Source organism: Fusarium solani (assembly GCF_023522795.1).
Source record: "Fusarium solani strain SB1 chromosome Unknown bctg00000008, whole genome shotgun sequence".
Classification (NCBI taxonomy): Eukaryota; Fungi; Ascomycota; class Sordariomycetes; order Hypocreales; family Nectriaceae; genus Fusarium; species Fusarium solani.
Window position 1 is genome coordinate 1497556 of NW_027072148.1, and position 22450 is coordinate 1520005.

Genomic DNA, 22450 nt, shown 5'->3' on the forward strand with positions numbered 1-22450 from the left:
TGAAGTTGGGCTCTGGACGGATATATGATTAAAGTAGGTGAGGAGGCTTCCTGGCGGGGTTGATGGACGAGTGAATACGCAACTGGCATGTCCTTGCCAAGGGGTCTGGACAAGGCCGTCCATCACCCCTGCTCAATATGGCAGAGGAAGAGTCAACAGCAACGAGGGGGCCCGGAGGAATCAAGAGCATGCTGCTTGTGGATGTACCCAGGGGCCTGCAGAGGAAGTGGAACTGCAACGACTAGGCAATAAGAGGTGGGGGGTATCTGGTGTGGTACCTGGCGGATTTGAGCGAGCGATCCGCTGTGCGTTTGACCTCATCTTCACGGACCAGGTCTGTCTCCATATCGGATATTCCTTGCTCGCTCTCGCACTATGGCAGGCCTTTTGAGTCAGTCGGAACTTGTTCACAGATCAAGAAATCAGGGTCGAGGAACTGGCAGGCGCCTCATGACCACGCAAGTCAAGCCCGTATGATGAACCCACAGTCGGGAATGAGCATACCCCCCAGCAGATCCCCCCAGGAACCGCAGATGAGACGGAAGGCCGGGTATGGGCAGCAGATTAGCGACGCCATGCCTCCCGTCTCATTGAATTTGCACATGAGAAGCCGTGAATGGACAAAGGAGGCGAGGCCGGTAGGAGTCATGTGAGGGGATACGACAGACAGTCCCTAACCACAAGGCAAGAGATGAGCGATTCATCAGTGATGTACAAGTGCTGGTGATCACAGAGCCTCTAGGGCAGCATCATCGATCGAAGTTGTGCACGGCATGGCGCACAATGAAACCAGTGAGGCACTCCAGGCCACGGCCCGTCCACCAGCGTCGATTGGTCCTTCATCATCATATCGACCCTGTGTTGAGACGGTTGAGCGCATGTTGCGCATAACCGTTGTCGCGCCTTGAGCAGCCCCGAGCCAATAGGATCCTCGCAAGGGTTCAGAGGGGTGTGTGCTCCGCACCGTTGTGAGGAGGGTGTAGGGAAGACTCCAAAATCTAGTTGGCCTCTGATCATTGCAAGGGTCCCCAAGGTCAAAGCATACTTGTGTGGGAAGACAGGGGTGTTGGATGAGAAGGAAAGGGTCTTGGGCGAGGGGAATTGCTCGAGATGAGATGAGGGTAGAGGGATCACTCTGCACGTTGGCTCTGGAGGGCTTGGAGAGAGAGTGAGTGGATGAACGATGGGGAGATCATATGGGTGATCGTCGTCTTCCCTGTGAGATATGGAACAAGGCTGGGTGGTGTGGTGGTCGGGGTAGGCGCTGGGAAGGGAGACAAGCCCGCGAGATGAGGCGAGACGAGGCGCCAAGTGCGCAAAAGGTGAGCCCAGAGTCGAGACACTGCCGTTGCTTGGTGTTTGGTGATAGGAGGACGCCGTGGTAGAGCAAGGCAAAGTCTTGGTGGGAAACCATCACCAGCCCATCTCATAGCTCAGCATGTTTCGACTCTTCGTGATCGTGTCTGACAGATGACCGAGCTAAGCCAGCTGTTTCTGTACCAGCTTTGGGACAGTGGATACGCAGAGCAACCAGTGTCGAGAACTCTGTCATGGGCCCCATCGAGACGCAGCAAGGACGGCACTTGGGGGCCAGGGGTAATAATGAGATGATTGCCCAGAGATACACAGGCAAAGCTGCATAGAAGGGCCGACGGCCGCGGCGGCAATGCCTCGGTGACGAGGCGCACGCACATGTGGCGGAGGATTGAGGCGTGAGAAGATAGTGGAGGACGGCGGCCGTTTGAGCGTCCCGCCGCGCCATCGCGGGGCAAGGAGGACTATTGATCCATGGGAATCCCGTCGAGCAGATGCAAGGACAAAACATGGAAAAGAGGTCTTCTATTTCTGGAATGCCGCCATCCTGGAGGGAGGTGCTGCGGATTCCACGGGAGAAGCCGTAAAGTAAATGTGCCTGGTAGGCAGGTGCCTCTGTGCCTTGCTGTCGCCCTGGTCGTTGCAGGTAGGCTCTCGTCTGTGCTACTCGTGGGAGCATCTCGAGGATCCCATGGAGTAACAAGGCATCGAACGCCATTTCGACTCATCAGAGGGGAAACATGACCGGTTACTGTGGCGTAGTGCAACGCCAGCCATGATCCTTTTGGTTGCAGTGCATTAGATGCTAGTGCTTGATGCTGCAATGGATCGAGTCTGAGTCGAGTGGTGTTATGTGATGCATCGTCTTGGAGGTGGACAGTGCCTTTCGATCATGGTTTGAGATGGAGACAAGCAGACATGGAGGCAGAGACAGATGCCGCGGGAAGCACCGTCGTGACTGCCCAAAAGCCGAGTTGCAGTTGGTTGCATGGGGAAGGAAGGGGAAAGGTGAGATGCCGATCATCGGGCTGCTTCCTGCCGTTTTCTCGCTTGAATGCCCGTACTTTCTTTGTGTGCTGACAATGCTGGCTCATTCTGCAGGAGCCCCCCTCCATCTGCAGGTTCTAATTCGACCATCCCGGAAATCCAGGGCAGGTGCAGCAAGGCACAAGCAAGCAAAGTTCGACAGCCGTGCCTTCCATGGATGGAATGGAATGGACCTACAGTGAATTTTCTTCAACAGATGCAAAACGGCGGGAGGCAGTCCCGGGCCACTACTTCCTCGTACACGACACTAGCCAGTGTTGGCCGGGATCAAGGATCGGGCCCGCAGCCAACCCGAACCTGGAAGTTTCATCCTTCAACTGGCTTGAGCTTTGCACGCACCGCGGACATTTCTTTGGCGCTGCTGCCGACGAAACGCCCATGATCCCAATGGTGAACAGTACGATGACCGTGATGACGACTCCCAACGGCTTCGAAACGGGCCCATTTTCTCACGGCATCAGAGGGCATGGGTCTTGTCCTCAGCCTTGATCCTCACCTCCGAGCTCCTAGAGACAGGTCAAGAACATGGCCATGATCCATCAGGCCCTTCAAAGTTCCCTCCGAAACCCACATTTCTCGCCTTACCGGGGGTACTGTAATTATCGTCAACCCCCCCAACTCGATCATCTCGGTCCCGCGAGCCCATCGGACCCGGCGACAGTTGGCCGTCTTTCGGATTCAACAATTTCGCCATCTGGCCAGAACTGCGGCCGCTGCGGCATATTGAAAATTCGAGTAAGCACCAGTGTGCATTCAGCTGCATATCGTTCTTGCGGTCAACCTCTGGGCTAGCTAGCCACAGTTGATAGGATACTGTAGAGTATTCTCGCCTTCGAACCACACCTATACGAAGAGGTTACAAGCAATCAGTTGTTCTAATTTCTAAATACTCAGACTTCAATCGGCAACTCAGTCTCGAACAACTACCTCGACAAGGTTTCCAAGATCCTCAGCGTTGCATGCAACTCTGATGAGCTTCCCGACAGGATGGAGGATCGGTGGGGCGTGGATGAGAGACATCGCCCTGTCTCACTGCTTGACTGTCAGCGTGGCTTGGAGAACCGTGACACAACCTAATATCTCACAATACGACGGGATCTCGCTGGTAACATTGCCCAACTTCAGTTATCTCGACCGCCATCTCGTATGGACACAAGTGTTGTGCCAGCAGCCGAGATAGAGTACGAGCCCGGTCAAACAGCGAATGATGGAACTGACATAATGGACACAAGAGAGCGAAAGTATGTCCCATCGTCCAACATACACTGTTTGAAATCCCAACGTGTCTTCGAGTATTTACCCTGCGTCAACGGGAATCCCACTCGCACGGTTTCCAGTCGGCACCATGCATCCCGTCACAAACACAAAGCCACATGTTCGGGAACGATGTTTCTCCCGTTTCACAAACTTGGGCCATTTGCTGTATCAAAGACAAACGGAATGGATAGGGCCAAGCACTTCTCCTCGCGGCATTTTGCATCCTCACATTCTGTGACGCATTAGGATTCTAACCTCCTTGATGGAGACAAGAGGGCACTGTCTCGATTCTTGTCATGGCATCGATGCCAGCAACTTAGAGTTTACTACCCTAGCTCCCGTGGCAGTCTCGAAACGGTGGTTATTTTGCAGTTGGGAAGGCCGATACAGCCACACCTTGTGGCCCCCCAGATTTCAGGAGCGCCATCTCCACGCCCGGCGAACCAGGGTCCCCGGACGCCACGCATTGCCTATCATCCCCAATTCTTGATTGTTTCGAACGAAAGTGTGGTTGTTTGAAGCTTCAACGAGGAGTTCGGACAAACACCACAGACATCTCAATATGCAACAAACGCCCGCCGAATCTGCCTCCTTCGATCCACTGTTGACACCCCCGGGCTTCGCGGCTCTCCGATCGATCACCAGTCTCGTCGATGGAGTGAGAGACGAGGTAAAGTAAGCCAAGGGTCAAGAGATGACAGGAGCGTTGCAAGGATCTCTTACGGCCTCGCCTAATGCCCCGATCGCTCCGTACATCCATATTGAAAAGGATGCGGCAGCCGTTGAGACCCTCTTTCGTCACACTAGACCCTTCAACAGGGAAGGAATTACGGTTCTTTTCCTTCGAGAATCTGCAAACCCGGTATTTAATTTTCCTCGTCCCTTGAATTGCCTGCAAGCAGAGCGAGTGACCCCTCGGAGTCGTTCGATCCAAGATCCCCAGCACGCATTCTTGCAGTTCCCCTGCCCAGGGCAGAACTTTGAAAGGCGAATAAGAAGGATCCTTGGCTCAGCCAACATGATAACATGACGTCCCACACAGCCAGGCCGCGTCCTCAAACAACGGCAGTTGGCAGGCAGTTGCCCCCTCGGTTGACGACGACTGTTACCCCAAATTATCTCCTCAACCGGCCACGGTACTTGAGCCCGAATGATGCAACCTGCAGTCGACTCATCCATGCCCTACGGGGATTGTGCAGTCATCTACGAATACTACAGCAACGTTTATTACAACTCGTACCAGCACGCGAGCAGATAGTACTATTCAGAGTGTCAATTTCGGTGGCTGAACCAGGTCTGGGGCCGCGGAAGTGTGCCGCTTGGGTCTTACACGGACACTGCCCGCTCAACAAGCAGTCAACACTGATTGCGTCTCCTCATATCTACATACCTCGTGCTCCAGATCTGGGAACATGTTGCTGAGAGTGGCAATGTTATTTAGACCCACTGACGGCCCCATCTCTTGCCCGGGCACTAGTCCTGGTTCCCGTCTATGATATGGATTGTATCTCTGCACAGCATCGCAGCAATGACCTTGCTACTGATGCCGGATCTCGTCACGCTCGAGGCCTGCAGCTAAAGAACAAGCGGTGTCCTCGACTGCCAGACCTTTGATCAACCAGTCGCATCTACTGTCCGATCGATCATCTCTAACCCACCATGCAAGGTCTTGCCCGGAGGACATCCGCCTCTGCACAATGGCCAGGCTATCCCATGTCTGACCCTCTCGCCTTCGAGCAATTCCCCGGTAGCATGTTTCATCCATAGAAGAATGAGTCCCGAGATGGAGCTTCTTGCGGACGGACTGAGGAACATTCTGGATCGACGCATCCCTGCTTGCCGAGAAGAACCCCAGAGTGGTCATTTGGCAATAAGGGTTGAAGAGTTGCAACGAGCATTGGCCTCCTTACCAGCCACGGCATATTCACCATGGTGAAGAGCGTGGTTCGTGTTTTCTTCATCAAACTCAGCTTTGACTACAGCCCGTACAAGCCATCATGGTGGTCATGGGCGCCATGGCGGCCACAGCTTCCTGGTGGCCCATCGACGTGCTTGTCGGGAAGGGCGGCAGCGAATCTGACCGTCACTTTCTAGCTCAGCCTTGGGGGTTCATCAATCTTGACGAGTCCCACCTGTCCTCGTCATTGACTGCGTCTTGTCGAACAGTTTTGACTCCCTGCAGCCAGAATCGGCCTACACAATGATGCTGGGCCCACCATCATGAGAGTATCGATTTTTACACCTCACACTGCCTCGACAAGGCGGGCATGTGGCCTCCAGCAACCTGGCAAGGAGCTGATGAGACATGCCGACCTACAGAGACCATGGCCGCCGCTCGGCAATTTCCTGGACAACTCAATCTACAAGCTCCAGGCATGTTCAGATGAAATATATTGGCAAAAAAAAACGGTTTAGGGTCAGAGCCCGCTTTCTCCATTTCCTAATGCTGACTTGAGATTTCGGTAGCAAGACGCTCCATCCCGGGTAAAGCCCTCATGCGTCCGCCATCTGCGGCACGAACCCTGGCCGAAGCAGACAGGACAGAATTTTCTGTGGATGGATCTTGGGCCTCGCGCTTTTCGCCGATTCAAAGAAGCAAATATCGAACGATTTGACGCTGAGGCGGCCGTGTCAGAGGCGCCGATGATGCACGTCAACTCGCTTCGCGTGATCGGATGAAGGAAGGATGAAGACACTCGTATTAGGGCATGTCCTTGCTTCGGCAAGAATCCTTTGGCTGGTGAGTGGCTCGGTCTAAGTCATTGTAGACCTCGATCCCCTGCCTGATGCGCAGGTTTCTCGGCGCTTTGCTGGCCATCTCTAGGGAGAGGAGGGACTTGGAGGAGTCATGGCTCGTGGGGTAGCCGGATGACTCTCTGATGTGCCGGACACCTGTGCTTTTGCGTTCTTTACCCGCGGTTGTCGCCGCTGTCGCCGCTGGGTAGAGTATCAAGCCTATCGGCCGTATTAGTGTGAAGATGCAGCTACACTATACACTAGGTTGGTAATCACTTCGCCAAGTAGCATGAACGCAAGCCCTGAGAGTACCTTAGCTCCGAATAACTCATAGTACTTGGAGCCAATTTTCCTATTTTTGGCGGGCTGGTCCGAGCCAGCCCCCGTTGCTGTAGGGCTTAATATGTTTCCTGCACGGTAAGTAGGCAAAAGCCTCAAGGTGAAACCTGTTTGGAGCAACTTGGTCTTGAACGAACGGGTCAGGATGTAACCTCGTGGACTAGTGTTTTCTAAAAGTCCGAACAGATAGTGGAAAAAGGAGATTAGGGAAGTGATATCTCCTGGATGAGCACATGATGGATGGATAGTTCAGGAGTTGCAAAAGTTCACAGCCAGGAGAACCGGTCAACACAGAAGCCGGCTGCTTCGAGTATCGATTGCATACCCTGGCTACCCGGGAACAACTCTGCAGAAACGCGAGCAGATCCGTCCATCGACCCTTTGCGCGAAGGGATTTCCGGATATGGCAAGCCTAATTGAGCTCAGCGTTGAGACGAGGCCAATGACGATCATACCGAACCGCAACTGCCGGGCTGAGCCTCAAGACAAAGTCGATGCTGGACTTTCTGTCTAGCTTCTCGCGTAACTGTTCCGTCCCGTTTCCGTCTCAGCTAGGGGCTGCTATTTAGAAAAGCTCCCGTGGCCCGTGGGCTCGATTGCGTGGTCAGGCCCTCACGAGGGGAACCTCGACCGGCCTCCGTTGTTGTACGGGACAATCACACGTTGCATGTATCACGTACAAAGCGGAATTGGACCGCATTCTTTCTGGGCCACGTGCTTGTTTCCGAGATTCCGAAGATCATGTTGATCGAGTCTTTGATGTTTTGTTTTCAACCCTGGAAAGGGGACAACGGGACGTTCGAGGCGCTTGCTCACGAAGCCGCGGCTAGAGCGCTGAAGCATGAGGGCTGACGATGGGCCAGCTACATGGCTTCATGGTTTCTCAAGCATCTCCGAGGGCTGTAGGCGATACTGCCAGCGGGGGCGAGTTGGGTCAAGACTAGTAGGGGTGAGTTGAGAAACGCTATCGGATGCTAACGATTATATTGTTCGTAATAGTATTTTCCCTCTATCCCTATACTCATTGAACGTCAACTATGAAACAATTTTGGTGACTTGGGATTTTAACTAATGGGTCAATAGTCGTAGAAGCCCTTGCCGCTCTTCTTGCCATACCATCCAGCGCTGACCATGTTCTTCAGCAGCACACTCGGCCTATACTTGGAATCGGCCGTCTCCTCGTACAAGACCTTCATGATGGAGAGACATGTGTCGAGACCGATAAAGTCGGCAAGCTGCAGAGGACCCATGGGCACGTTGGTACCGTTCTTCATAATGGCGTCAATGGAGTCGCGGTCTCCGACACCGGTCTCGAGGCAGATGATGGCCTCGTTGATATAAGGCATGAGGATGCGGTTGGCAAGGAAGCCGGGTGAATCGGCCGACACGGATGTGATCTTGCCCATCTTCTTGCAGAACTCGACGGCAGTGTCGAGCGTGTCCTTGCTGGTCTGGAGACCGCTGATGATCTCGACACCCTTTTGCACGGGGACGGGGTTCATGAAGTGGGTGGAGACGACGCGGGACGAGGCCGAGGTGTCGGTGGGATCAGTTGTCGTGGCGGCGGCGATACGAGTGATTGAGATGGACGAGGTATTTGTGGCGAGGATGGCATGCTTGGGGCAGATCTGAGCGAGCTTGCCGAAGATGTCGAACTTGAGCTTGGGGATCTCGGGGACAGCCTCAATAACCATGTCGGCAGAGGAGAGGTCCTCCATCTTGGTGCTGGTGCTCAGAAGGGACCGCGCCTTATCGGCCTGCTCTTGTGTAATTCTCGACTTGGAGACATCCTTGGCTAGAAGCTTCTCTACGGGAATGTTAGAAGGAAGGCCGAATAAGAGGCATTGGAGCTCGTACCAGCGAAAGCAATGCCCTTGTCCAAAGCCTTGTCGGAGGTATCAATCAGGGTCACAGGAACCTGGGCCTTCTGAGCAGCAACGAGAGCAATTCCCAATCCCTACGTGGTGGTTAATTGACGTGACGCTCTTCACATGCCATTCTCGCGACTCACCATCTGGCCCGCGCCGATAACACCAAGGCGCTTGACCTCAGCAGCAGCGTACTGTCGGGGAGAAGAGCTGAAGCAGCGCACCTGGCGCGCAGCTCCCAGCGAGCGCATACGAAGAACCGAGGCAGCCATTGGAAGCGACAATGAAGAATGTGGTATATTTGCAGCGAAGATTGGATTGTGTGTTCTGTCTCGGCGTGTTATAAGCTCTCCCCGTGGGGGACGAACGATACGGCGGCCCATGCCATCATAAAGCGGGTAACCTCGGCATGCCCCGGACTTTTTGCCCACTCTGTACCGTGTGTACCGGAGCCGACGGCTCTTTTGTCAGGTGCCGACGACGTGCCGCTCTTGCCGCTTCTAGACAATCTTATCTTATCTTATCAACGCGCATCAATTAAGCACGCCGGAGCCGAAGAGACGCGTCCAGACGCGTCGTCCTGGCTGTGGTGGGACTGGACTTTTGAAATGTTGCCCAGCCAGCAGCCCCACGACATGTGATGTTTCTAGCTGCAACAGTTGACAGTCTGTTGATACGTTGCAATCATGGAGTTGGCGGACGGCACCATTGATATTGTGCACCCCGAAGTGCGAGCCCACGTCAACAGTCTCGTGTCTGCTGTAAGTTCCCCTGAAACTCGACGGCCCTCAAAGGTGCTAACCAACAACCCTAGCTAGGAGGTATCAGCGCCGACGACGATGGCCGGTATCAGCTGGGTGACGACGCCCTCGAGGTCCTCCGGGATCTCAAGCGATGGATACGATTCTACGATGAAAAGACGAACCGCATGGACGTTGCGCGATGCATCCACCAGGCGAACCTGATCGAGGGCGACTTGCTCCCCATCCTAGCGACATGGCCCGAGAACGCCATGGACAGCAAATTCAAATCAAGAATGGCACTGGCCTGCTTCGAACTCATGGTCCCCCTCACCTGGCCGATGGAACGCGACAGGGAGCGCATGACGGTGAACCACCACCGTCACATGCCTGTTCTGGAGCTGGCGCAGGTGGCATACAAGAGGGCCATCATCAACTTTGACGGAGCAAGGGTTCTTCACACGGCGGTTCGAGTGGCGCTTCCCTCAATGGCGATACCAATCGGCGATCGGACACAGCGCGACCAAGGAATCATCAAGCTGGTTCTCTTCTTCCTACGGAATATTGCCATGATCGAGCCGCCCCCTGACGTCAAATATGATGGTGACGAGTCCCAGATATCGAGATCAGCTACCATCGACGCATTTTCCTACCAAGACATCTTTCTTGTTCTCCTGACGCTCGCTTCCAATATGGGAGATGACTTTAGGGCTGAGGATACGTCGGTTATGGAGATTATATACCATCTGGTCAAGCAAGTCGACATTGAGAAGCTGTTTATGAACGAGCAGCAGCTGAGCAAGGCCAAGGCTGGGGAACTCGCTGCCATGATGAACAAGGAGTCGTCGATGCTGAAGGCGTACAATCGAAAGGGACCGACACGGCATAATCGGTTCGGCACCATGATCTGGGTCAAGAGAGAGGATGGCAAGATGTCCTCGCTCTCGGGTCAAGATGCGCTCGCCGATGCGTCAATGCGGAATCAGAAGTTGGACAACACAAAGACCTTTCGACCACCTCGCCGAGCACGAAAAGCGGACAAGGATGAGAAGGACCTCGGACTCCCAGCCAAGCTCAACTCGCGAGCTTATGACCAGCTGAGAGCTTTTGTGGAAGAATTTCTCGACTCTGGCTTCAACCCCCTGTTTCAACATATCCGCAAGACGATTGATCGAGAGGCGCCGTATCTCATGCAGTATCACCGTCGTCAGTTCTTCTACCTGGTTGCATGGTTCCTCGAAGCGGAGCGCATGAGGCGCAAGGCAAGGAAGCAGTCTGGCAAGAAGACCGATGAGGATGTCAGCAGCTTCAACCTTGTTGCTGGCGTTCTCAACCAAGAGATGTTCATCACGCTCAACAAGGCTCTTCATGAGTCTCTTGACATGAAGGACTGGCATGAGCTCACTGCTGTCATGCGCTGCTTCACTCAGATTCTTCTGACAGTTCAAGAGATGTCGGATTCTGGAAATGAAGACAATGAGGAGATCGCAGAGAACGTACTCAGCCGTCTCTTCTATGAAGAGTCAACTCACGACGCCATCGCAAACATTATCCGAAACTACAAAGACCAGGGCTTCAACTACCTCGACGCCGCCACAGAACTTGTCCACCACTTTTTGCGTATTCTAGAAGGATACTCCAAGCAGAACATCGATATGCAAGTCCGCTCTCGCAAGCGCACTCGTCGGAAGAAGAAGGCAGCGCAAGATGCAGCAGGGATCGACAACGACAACGAAGAAAACGACGATTCAGACAATGACGCCCAGACCGCAGAACGCACGACAAAGGAACGCAAGTTCGACTTCCATCGGTTCGCGTCACGCTTTACTCCCCAGGGCGTAGTCGATACCTTTGTGGCCTTTACCAAGTTCTATCGCGACATGAATGATGAACAGCTGAAGCGGATACATCGGTACTTTTACCGGGTGGCCTTCAAGCAGGAAGCGAGTGTCATGCTCTTCCGTGTAGACATCATCCATCTCTTCTACAACATGATCAAGGGGCCTGCTGCATTGGACAAGTCGTCTAGCATGTTCAAGGAATGGGAAGAGCTGGTGAAACAGATCTTGCGCAAGTGCTTCAAGAAGATCGAACAACGACCGGAGCTCATTGTAGAAATGCTCTTCAGCAAGCTATCAGGCACCGCATTCTTCCTCGAGTATGGTTATGAGCGACAGACAGTGACAACAGCCAGCAAGTCGAGGCCTGGAGCAGAGCTTGTCTTCAAGGACGACACGGAGGAACTGGACCGACAAATTGCCATCGTGGTGGGAGCGATGCTGGACAAGAATCAGGGAGAACATATCGCTTGGCTCAAGAAGGTTCTTGGTGAAGCCGAGACTGAGCGACGGGCATGGGCCGACGCTCAGGAGGCGATGCCTCCACCCGAGCCAACAGAAGATGACGAAGAGCAGCCGACAGTGCCGGAGCCAAAGACGGCTCCAATATTTCGTGAGTTTTCTCTCCCAACGACTTGTAGTTACTAACAGAGCCCAGATGTTCGTCCGGATGACAATGCCCGCCGGACAGCCATGTTCAAGAACTCTTACTTCCGTCTGCTGATGAACCTCACCGGTCTCCGACTTCTCAGCCCAGGTTCGGAGGAGACACCCGAGTCTGCGTGGACCATACCTGGAGACTTGTCGGCCGATGGCCTCAAGGATGCCATCCACTTCATTAACCAAGCCGAGTTCAGCCCTCCCACTTTCGAGGAGGGCGTACTTGCAGAGCACCAGCTCAAGCGCAAGCCTCCTCCGCCAAAGAAGGCAGCTTTCGATGATGATGAAGACGGCGACCTGGATGGTGTGCCACTATTCCCCAAGGGCGGACCTACAGTGCGAAAGGTCATTGATGAGAATGGCAAAGACAAGCCCAAGAAGGCACGCAAGAAGCGGCGCCCGCTTACTGAGGAGGAGAAGGAAGAGCGGAGGCGAAAGAAGAAAAAGAGCGAGCACGAAAAGCACATGAACATCAAGTCCACCGAATTCGTAAGAGACAGCGACGACGAATTCACACTAGAAGAGGACGAGGCCTTCTTCGCCCGAGAGCGTGAAATTGCGGCACAGGCTGCGCATGCTAGGGCGACTACTCAGGGCGAGGACGCCATGGTGGGCAAGTCAGCTCGTGCTCCGACGCTTCGCAAGCGTGCCCGGGCAACCAAGGCAGCTGTTGCAAGCTCTGATGACGAGGGTTCAGACAAGGATGACTTTATCCGCAAGGCCATGGACGGTACCATAGAGGAGGACGAGGAGGGGGAGACTTCGCAAGATGATAGCGATGGAGAAGCCCGCAAGAGGAGGCGTGTTAGCACTGAGAGTGAGAGCGAGGACGAGGACGAAGATGAGAATGAGGATGAGGACCAGGACGAGGAGATGGGTGGAATGGACAATGCAGCTGACAAGGAGGCTGGCAAGCAGGTTGATAAGGAGGCCGACAAGGCTGATGAAGACGAAGATGTGGCACCAGTGGTTGCGCGAAGACCGAGAGCTCGAGGAGGCTTTCTCATGGATAGCGATGATGATGAGTAAGGAGAATGGAATAACGGCGTTTAGGTCACTCATGGTGAGCACATGTGTGTACGAGATGATCCACGGCTGAAGGTGGTTGTACAAGTCTAGAATTAATGAACGATACCAAATGTCAGAGATGTAATGAAAATGTCTTGAAAATATCGTCGTGATCATCATCATGCATTTAAATCCCCCTTTCGCCCCATCTTATCCAACCCTTTGAGTCTAACTTTCAGTGGTATATCCTCCTATATATCTCCCGTATATACTCCTCCGTCTATACAAATCATCCATCATATATCTGTCTATACATCTGAATGTCTTGGTGGCCGCCTGTCAATGCTTCTTCTTCTCGTGGCCGTACTCTGTGCTGACTGTATTTGTCCCAGCTCAGCGAGGTCCTCCTGGCTCTTTCGTGGGGCTCCAGGGTGAGCAAAGACACTGTCGTGATGCTCCAAGCGACGCAAAGGGCCAGTTTGTGACACCTTACGACTTGACATGGCCGACGTCTCGTTGCTGGGGTCTTCCTCTTTGCCGCCGCCGCCTCCCCAGGCTCCGCCAATACCTTCCATAGTAAATTCCGAGGCAGTCGGTTCATCAAGAAGTGCGAGCTCTTCAGGAGAGAAGACATATGGGAGAAGCCAAGCACGGATGGGGATGAGAGCGAGAATGAAGACAGGGAATCCCACAGCAGCAACGGTCTGAGTAATAGCAAAGGTGGCGCCAAATCCAACAAGCTCAACGAGGACAAAACCCCAGATGGCGGCTCGGCGGCGCACTCTGAGAAGCGGGCTTGCCGAGGGTGTGAGAGCCCGGTCGCGGGCAAGGAAGACGAGCTTAGCGGTGATTCCGTTGCCTTCGAGGGCCTGGACACCCATAACGAAGAAGAGACCAGCAAGAACGCCATGTGGGATGAGGTGAAGGACGACGAGCAGGGGGCCAGTCATGGTGCCGAGGGTGAGGAGGCCCTGAGCAAGGTTGGAAAAACGCTGCTCGACGACATGGGTTGCTTCGAATGAGTAACTGCCATCTCGTGGGTTGCCTTCTTCGTCTTCGTCCTTCACAGCCTTTGTGACGCAGAGGGATTCGGTGTGGAAAGGGGCCTGAGGGATGAGGCCGTTGGGGAAGGGCAGACCCAGGATACCAGCGATACCAGTCGTGAGGCCGAGGAGGAAAAGGTCCCAGTGGAAACCGGCGGGTTTTCGGAGAGGAAACTCGCTGCCCTGAGCAATGAGTGAAGAGACTGAATTGTTAGCAAGAATACGTAGATAGAATCCTGAGTTTCCCAAGACATACCATTGTGGTCAAACCAGAAGAGAATGGTCAAGAGAATAGCAAAAGGAAGAGCCAGGAAAATGTCGCCTGCACTCATATCCCAAAAGTTGACAAGCCAACTCCGGCCAGAAGTCGGCACAAAGGCGATGCCAGTCGGGAGAACATCAAGCTTAACCTCAGACATGCGACCAATGTGGACGAAGCCGGTAAAGAAGATGAGGGTCAGGGGCGTGCCATAATCTTTGAGAAAGACACGCAGGGGATGGCGAAAGAGGCTGCTGGAGCCAAGCTCACCGCAGGCATAGGCAACCATGAAGACCAAGAGGGCGGAAACGATGGAGAGATAAAACTCGGGGCCATTGCCCAGACGCTCGAGAACCTGAATACCCTTCTGGAGGTAGATGAAGGCGACGTAAAAGCCAAAGATGTCGCAAGGGAAGCGAGTGACCCAACGGAGCCAATTGCACGAATTGGTGATGGCAAGAATCCAGTGTAGAATGAGTGACCATCTAAAACGTCAGTATACAGAGTGCCGAGTTGTGCCGAGGAGGCTGGACTTACATGCCGATCCAGCACATGAAGCCAATGTAATTGACACCAGTGGGCTTCATGATATCGTAGACGGTGCTAGTAGTAAAGTTAGTCATGTTGGCCTGAAAATGCGAATACAATGAGATTCTCACTAATTAAAGACGGTAATTGGGCCTCGGGATGGTTAGTATCAATAACTCTAGACGGGAAGATAACTTACCCGTGACGCCGACGATGACCAGGGGCTGCGCAGCAAACAACGAAAACACCACTGCTCCTAGTACAGAAGCTAGCAAAACCTCATTGACGCCATAATTGGAACCCGTCTTTTGGAACATGTCGAGCGAGAAGGCGAGGGCGGGCAAGATGCTACGTGAGCGAGTCAGTGGCATGTTCACCCCATCGTCATGGACCGGTTGATCTTGACAAGAAAAGAGATTACAAACTTGGAGACTCACTTTGCAAAATACATGTACACGGTGGCTGGGACGACTCGATAGTCCCAGGCATCGACCCAGTCGCTCACGTAGTAGGGCAGCCGTCGGCGTATGTCGTTGGTCATGCCGCGGAAGAGATGAATCTTCCACCAGGCTTCATGTCCAGCTGGTGAGGACATGGTTCCAGGAGGAGGATGATCATCAGAAGGAAATGATTTCATCTCGTGACCTGCCGAAGAAGAAGCCATGACGTTTCGTTTATGATGTTGAAAGGTTCAAGTATTCCGACATAGATCGGGGAAGCGTAGTGTATGTAGTTGTTGTTGTCGGTCTGGGAGTGGCGCACTTGTGGTGACATTCGAAACAGCCCCGATGCATAACGAACGGCCAACGCCGATTTCAGGGACCTCAAAAAATGGCGGAGAAAAGAGTGACGAGAAATGCAAAAAGACGATGTATATATAATACACAAGGACAAGGACGAAAAAGTCGGGCAAGCAAGACTGTCACCGCTGCTGCAAGGGTCTCTTCGGGAGTGGATGATGCCCAGTATCGAGCTCCACACTAGGAAAGTCCCCTTTGTCCTTGTGACGATCCAACAAGACCCTGGTCCTCCTGCCTAGGGATACTTTAGAGGGGGGAACATTCGATTCGATAGGACGAGACACGGAGGATGAGGCCAAGAGATTAACGAGGATGGATGTGAGGTGACGGTGAGGAGGGGAGAAAAGAGAGGAGACAACCGAGGAGGAGAGAGAAGGAACGACGAAAGGTAAAAAAAAAAAAAAAAAAGAGACGTCTACCTATACAAAGCCCACACCCGGCGACATCCATCTCGCACCCGGCAAGGCGAGGCGGCAAAGTCGCTTCCATTCTCACAAGAGAGCAATGAAGAACGGGCAGCGATAGGGCCTGTGATGCCAAAGCGATACTTTAGCAGCCAATCCCACGCGACCAACAACGGGTGCAGCAGAGGACAGGACGGGGCAGGCTGGCTGGACAGGCATTTGGCGAGATGATGTGCATGGTTATTTCCGGACAAAAGGCGTCCTTCCCCTCCTCCCCCAGCCAAGTTCCCCGACGAGGGTAGTTATTCCCTTTTGAGCAATACATGCAGCAATTTTTGACCAAGTCTTGATAGGGAAGTAAGGAATATTCCGAGACATTCTCTCAACGGTCAATCTAAATCACGGCGACTGACCAATTGCTCCGGTTGACTGTACGGGTACTGTACACGCGCGTACATAAATCACATCTTGTCCATCACGGGCTGCCAAGAACCCTTTATCCACTCTGCACGATGCAGCAACAGCAAAAGAAAAGAAAAGAAAATCGATAACCAGCCTTGCCTGCCATCCATCCATCCCATCTCCATCCACAGCCAAATCATGGACCCCCACAAAACACCACCTCTTTACGTCACATCCGCCAAACTCGGGTCTCTCTAGGCCCTCGTAACCATAACTCTAATAGGACTCTGCACTAGATACGTAAAACTAAAAACTTCACGCGCTCGTTCACCTCACTCCTTGTCACCGCCCATGCACGGAACCTTTTTACCCCAGCTTGTTTTCGATAGAAAAGAAAAAAGAGGAGCTTCGTCTGCAATTCGGCCCCAGAGCGCTTCTTCGCTTATTACTTGGGTTCCCCGTTTCCCCGTAACACGCGAGACTTTTGACGTCCATTACACGACAGAGCCTCCTTGGTTTGGGGGACGGGGGAACTTTTCTGCCCAATCAGATGGGCCGCTTCTAGAATTGACATGTCCTCAATCCAACGTCGGTCAACCTTGAAAACCCGTCGCCGAATCGCCCATTGCATTGTTCGGAAAAAGGATCCAATAGTCTGTTCCTCATATCCACCCTGGTCAACATCACCAACATGGATCCATTCTCAACTATAACACGAAACACTAAACAAGAAACAAACATTCATATCACAGACCGTTCCGCTTCACATAATAATTGTACAGTTCTATCACCTAGAAATACAATGGTACATGATTCATGTTGTTCCTTTTTTCCTCCTGGACCTCCCAACATGGGGTTTGCCCAAAAAAATACATTGTAACATCCAAGGGACTGATCAAGGTAGAGTTGAGTGCCTCTTTGTTGCGCCTGCTGTGGCCGCGCCGAGCCCATTCCCCGTCTTCGTCCCCATCCTCGTCCCCGTCTACGAGCTGATTACTCTCCAGAGCCGCCTCCGAAGCCCCCGGCTCCGATCCCTGAAGCTTGAGCCCTGGGCGCTCTTGTCCGACCAGTCATCTTCAGCTTCGGCCGAGTCGTCGTAGACGCAGCCAATCCTCGCTCTGCCTCAAGTTCCCCGTCATCCCTCCTCCTTCACTCACAGCCCTCCAGACCAGACCCGCGGCGCGAGCCATGCGCCTTGGCGCACCACATGTCTGCGGGTTCTGGCATATCGGCTGCCCCTGTTGGTCTTGCTTGACGTCGCTTATCATCCCGGCAGCCCGCTTACTCGACCTTCTTGAACGCCGGCGCCGGCGCAGGAGGCTCCTTGGGTGTATCCGTCTCCTCGGGGAATGGCGGAGGCTCGTTGCCGCCTCCAAAGTACTTCTCAAAGTCTTCGTTGTCGCCAAACGGTCTCCGGCCGAGGATTCGCACCATGTCGTCTCGCACCAGCACCTCCTTCTTGAGAAGTTCCTCCGCGATCAGGCCAACCTCCTTCTTCTTCTCCGTCAGGAGATCGCGGCAGCGCTGGTAGGCCTGCTCCACGATCCGCGACACCTCCTGGTCGATCTGCTGAGCTGTCGCCTCGGCAAATGGCTTCTGCATGCGGTTCGGGTCGTTCTCGAAGTGCACAGGGCCCACCTTCTCCGACATGCCCCATTGGGTCACCATGTTCCGTGCCATCTGAGACACCTTCTTGAAATCGTCGCTAGCACCCGTTGTCACGGTAGGGAAGTGGAGCTCCTCTGACACGCGGCCACCCATCGTCATGGCCATGCGGTCCATGAGCTGGTTGGTGTTCATCAGGTAAGCATCCTGAGGCAGATACTGTGCGTAACCCAGAGCGCCCTGGCCACGGGGGATGATGGACACCTTGAGGAGAGGGTCTGCGTGCTCCAAGAACCATCCGCAGATAGCGTGGCCGGCCTCGTGGTAAGCCACAGTCTTCTTCTCCTCTGGCTTCAGGACCAGCGACTTGCGCTCCAGACCGCCAATCACTCGCTCAATGGCTCGCTCGAAGTGGTCCATCTTGACATCGTCGGCATTGCCTCTGGCAGCTATTACATGTTAGAGAAATCCTTTCAAGGGTATGCGCATATACAAGGAACTAAACTTACCAATCAGAGCAGCCTCGTTAACGACGTTGGCAATGTCAGCTCCAGAGAAGCCAGGGGTGAGCGTCGCAAGACGACCAACCAGGTACTCCTGGTCCACCTTGGTCACGATCTTCTTCAGGTAAACCTTGAAGATATCCTGACGGCCCTTCATTGTGGGTCGGTCAATGAAGATGTGTCGATCGAATCGTCCAGGTCGCATCAAGGCCTTGTCGAGCATATCCGCTCGGTTAGTACCGGCCAGGACGACAACCTGCTCTCGCGTGTTGAAACCGTCCATCTCGGTAAGGATCTGGTTCAGAGTCGCTTCCCGCTCGTCGTTGCCACCGAATCCTCGGCCACTCTCCTGTCGTGCCCGACCAATAGCATCGATCTCATCAATGAAGATGATGCAGGGAGCGTTCTTACGGCCTTCTGCGAACAGGTCTCGCACACGAGAAGGACCAACACCCACAAACATCTCGACGAATTCAGAACCGCTCACACTGAAGAAGGGGACTCCAGACTCGCCAGCCGTGGCCTTGGCGAGCAGTGTCTTACCCGTACCAGGGGGACCAGCCAGAATTGCTCCTCGGGGGATCTTGGCACCGAGCTTCTCGAACTTCTCGGGCTGCTTCAAGAAGCTCACAAACTCCATAATCTCAGTCTTAGCTTCCTCGAGGCCGGCGACATCCGAGAACTTGACCTTGACAGCGCTCTCGGCGTTAAACTTCTTAGCCTTGCTCTTCCCAAAGTTGAACATGCCACCGGCAGCACCACCACGGCCACCCATTGACCGCTGAGTCCAGAGAATCAGACCGATGAACAATAGAGTAGGGCCAAAGGCGAGGAGAAGGTTGCCGAAAGTGCCACCCCCAGCCTCGTAGCTGACAGGTATTCTCTCAGAGGGTGGAATGCCGAGCTGGTCTTGAGCCTCCTCCAACTTCCTCTCGAAGGACTCGACAGATCCGATGGAGAAAACGTATGTCTTTCTTGCGGGCTGGCCATTCTCACCAGTAGCACCGGTGGCGGTTGGGTGAAGCTCGACCCGGACTTGGGAGCCGTTAATGACCACAAGCTTCTGAACCAGACCCTTGTCGAGGAAAGCCTTTCGCATCTCCTGCCAGGTGATCTCCTTCTCTGAGAAGGGGTTGGCAAGAAGCTCCGCAATCCAGACAGTGACACCGATGGCAATACCAGTCTGGACAGCCTCAAGCCAGCCGCTTCGCTCGTTCTTGGGTGGCTTCCCTCCGGCCTTGCCCGTATCTTGCTTCTTGTTACCGGATCCATCCTCCTTGGCGCCAGCCTTGCCGTCGTTCGTCTTGGACTCGTTGTCCATGCGGAACGATGAGAAGGGGCCATCCTGGTTCTCGCTGTCCTCAAGCTCGACTATTCGCTCCGTAACCATGTAGACGCAACGCATAAGCCTTCCCTTGTCCAAGATTGAGAGATTGCCGTTGACACGCAGCTTCTCGAGGAGGTCTCGGGTCTCAGCTGGCGCACCAACGATCTGAAGTTTTTCAAGAATATCCTTTGCTACAGGCCGCTGGGCCTCGGGGAGTCTGCCGGTGAATTGTTCGAGGTGGGCGATCTCGTCCTTGCTTAGATGAATCCAGCCTTCCGGCAGAGGCGACGGCTTGGGTGCCTCAGCCTTGCCTCCTTCAGACCCATCCTTGGCGTTGTGTTGATTTAATGGCTTGCTTCCATGCTCTGTGTCTTTGTCGGGGTTCGATCGGGGGTCTTTTCCGGATGGTGGGGGTTGCGAGGAGTAGGCCCTCGCTCGGATCGCGAAAGCGGCAGATGTCTTTGCGGGGATCGACCTGGTGATGATTGAGGGCCGCGCGCATGCCCGCAGTGCAGGCTGGGATGTGAGCCTCGTCACCCGCGCGAGCTGGCTCGATTGTCGCAGAAATCTCGACATGGCGGGCAATGCGAGCTGGCGCAAGTGCGGAACAACCGGAGTTGCGGATTAGAGGTGGTTGCAAAGCGCCGTGCTATCTCATGAGGCAGCACGGCTCAGGCCGAGGGGGGCTGTCGTTGAACTGGTGAACTTGGGTAGGGTCGTATATATCAAGAACTCGGGGTTCCGACGCCAATGGATTGGAATATGTTGATGACACCACTGAAGTGGAATCTTCTGGCGATGAGTCCATCCGAGTTGCTAGTCCGAAAATTGGAGGTCATCACGTGTTCTCGGAAGTCGTCGGGGATCCGCCAAGTGCCGGCTCCGGGGGGCAAGACAGTAGCGTCAGCGAGTCGATGCCTGCGAATTACAGATTGCTCATGAGATCGGCCGATTTTGTAATCTATTTGCCGGATATATGAGCTGTTGATCTTTATATCGTGACTTTTTTGCTTCAATTACAACTACTCTGGGCTATCAACTCGTCTCGTGCCATGGTTCCGTATGGAGTTCTCTGGATCTCGAGCAAATTTGTTGCTGAGTAACCTGCTCACTTTGATGTGGCAATCTGCTCAGGATCCATTGTCATGACTTCACGACTCACGCCGGAAACGCCTTTGCACGGCAATAGTGTGGAATCATGAGCAATGCGGGATTTCCCATGAGTCGAGTCGGAGAGTACTTGCAAGTCCAATTTGGATAGTTTATTGTTCTCCATCTAAACTCTTGATTAGGATGGATCGAATGAGACCATCTCCTTTCACTGGAACCCGCCGAGTATCTCCCTCTGATATTGTGACATCCACAAAAGGGTTCAGTTCCTCCGAACTCTCTAAATCCGGCCAGTCTCGCCAAATTTCGGCTCGGGAATTCTTGGCGGTCGAATGGGCAAAGTAAAGCTGCAGGACGCGACGGGCCTGGTTCTCATCGCCAATTTCCAAAAGCATCACCTTCGGCTTTAAGAGGGCCGCAACATCCAAAAGCCGAGAGTAGAAGACATCGGCTGGATCGCACTCCGCCGGGCAAGGGAGGTTGCTGTCAGGAACCAAAGCAAGTTGTGGCTCATACTTGCGGACCGATAATCCAAGCTGTCCACGGCCATGGTTCCAGACATCGTGTGAAATGTATGGTGGGTTGGAGACAAGAACATCCCAGCGAGTATCTGCAAGCTGCTGCATATCACTATCGCTAAAGACGTCTCCCCTTGCAATTTCGAGGTTTTGCTTCTCATTCGGCTGAGGGAGGTTACCAAGCCTAATATTGCGAGCAATGTTCTCATTTGCAAGCTTCAAGGCTACTGGTGAAATATCCACGCCTCTTACATGCAAATGTGCAACTGAGCGCTGAAGAGATGAGAACAAACCGAGCGGGATGCAACCAGTTCCCGAGCAGAAATCGATCAAATTAAGACCCTGCCCGCCCTTCTTCCATTCTTGGCCAAGCAGTTCGCCCGACTTGACGAGATCTGCTAGGTGGAAAGTGTATGCTTCGGTTTCAGGCCTGGGTATTAAGACACCAGGTGCACATCTGATGTCCAAGGAGCCGAAAGGTTGTGAGCCAAGGATGTATTGAAGAGGAACACCGCGGCCCCTCTTGTGGCATAGTTGCTCCAAGTGCCATGCTTTTCGATGCGCCCACGTCTCGTCGACATGACCCTCTATCCATCGCAGCTCATTTCGGGCGGATTCTAGATCTCGGCAGGCCGGGAGAAGGCTTGCAAGGTGCGGCGAGAGGCGTTTAGCATGCCGTACTAAGGACGGCTGAATTCGCGGCATTGACAAGATATCTCATTGTTAGAGAAATGGCCAGAATGGGATAATTAAAAATGCAAAAAGCGCTGCATTCTGAAATAGAAAAAAAAAGAGTTGCTCATTCAATGCAATGTCAAAAGAGTTGTCAATGAATGGCCTCCAGATTCAGCACAGGCAGCAAGGACCTTTTTGGATTCAGCCGATGATTAACCTTTTGCCGCGCTGAGAACCTTCCATGTTGAGCCATTCAGAGATCGCCGCCTTTCATTCATTCAACCTGCTATTGTTGACAACCAACTTCTTTTGCTGGTCAACAATAGCATCAGATTTTGGTAAATTCTTTGCTTCTGTCTTGGATCGATATTTAATCCCACCGTTTGCTGTCCTCTTCTTCCTTTCAAACGCAACTTCTCCAACGCCTTGCACTCATCAACACGTTACCGCCAAACGCTACGCTCTAACA

General features: G+C 53.6%; 5 protein-coding genes across 5 annotated transcripts; 1 reads left to right on the forward strand and 4 right to left on the reverse strand.

Annotated features, from left to right (window-relative positions):
* Positions 1-7769: 7769 nt before the first annotated feature.
* Positions 7770-8833, reverse strand: MRS44_012531 (uncharacterized protein; the record flags this gene model as incomplete). The annotated part of the gene is made up of 3 exons (XM_046278517.1): positions 7770-8500; positions 8551-8650; positions 8705-8833. 3 exons carry the CDS (start codon positions 8831-8833, stop codon positions 7770-7772), a joined length of 960 nt encoding a protein of 319 aa, XP_046133016.1.
* A 414-nt stretch (positions 8834-9247) lies between these two features.
* On the forward strand, positions 9248-12828 carry MRS44_012532 (uncharacterized protein; the record flags this gene model as incomplete). The annotated part of the gene is made up of 3 exons (XM_046272718.2): positions 9248-9322; positions 9376-11752; positions 11798-12828. 3 exons carry the CDS (start codon positions 9248-9250, stop codon positions 12826-12828), a joined length of 3483 nt encoding a protein of 1160 aa, XP_046133015.2.
* A 287-nt stretch (positions 12829-13115) lies between these two features.
* Positions 13116-15301, reverse strand: MRS44_012533 (uncharacterized protein; the record flags this gene model as incomplete). The annotated part of the gene is made up of 6 exons (XM_046269448.2): positions 13116-14053; positions 14107-14594; positions 14647-14712; positions 14769-14790; positions 14837-14985; positions 15075-15301. The coding sequence occupies 6 exons, from the start codon at positions 15299-15301 to the stop codon at positions 13116-13118; spliced, it is 1890 nt and encodes a 629-aa protein (XP_046133014.2).
* A 2223-nt stretch (positions 15302-17524) lies between these two features.
* Positions 17525-20254, reverse strand: MRS44_012534 (uncharacterized protein; the record flags this gene model as incomplete). The annotated part of the gene is made up of 2 exons (XM_046269447.2): positions 17525-18297; positions 18358-20254. The coding sequence occupies 2 exons, from the start codon at positions 20252-20254 to the stop codon at positions 17525-17527; spliced, it is 2670 nt and encodes an 889-aa protein (XP_046133013.2).
* Positions 20255-20940: 686 nt separating this feature from the next.
* On the reverse strand, positions 20941-22011 carry MRS44_012535 (uncharacterized protein; the record flags this gene model as incomplete). Its single annotated transcript, XM_046276122.2, has 1 exon — positions 20941-22011. The coding sequence occupies one exon, from the start codon at positions 22009-22011 to the stop codon at positions 20941-20943; it is 1071 nt and encodes a 356-aa protein (XP_046133012.2).
* Between the last annotated feature and the right edge of the window lie 439 nt (positions 22012-22450).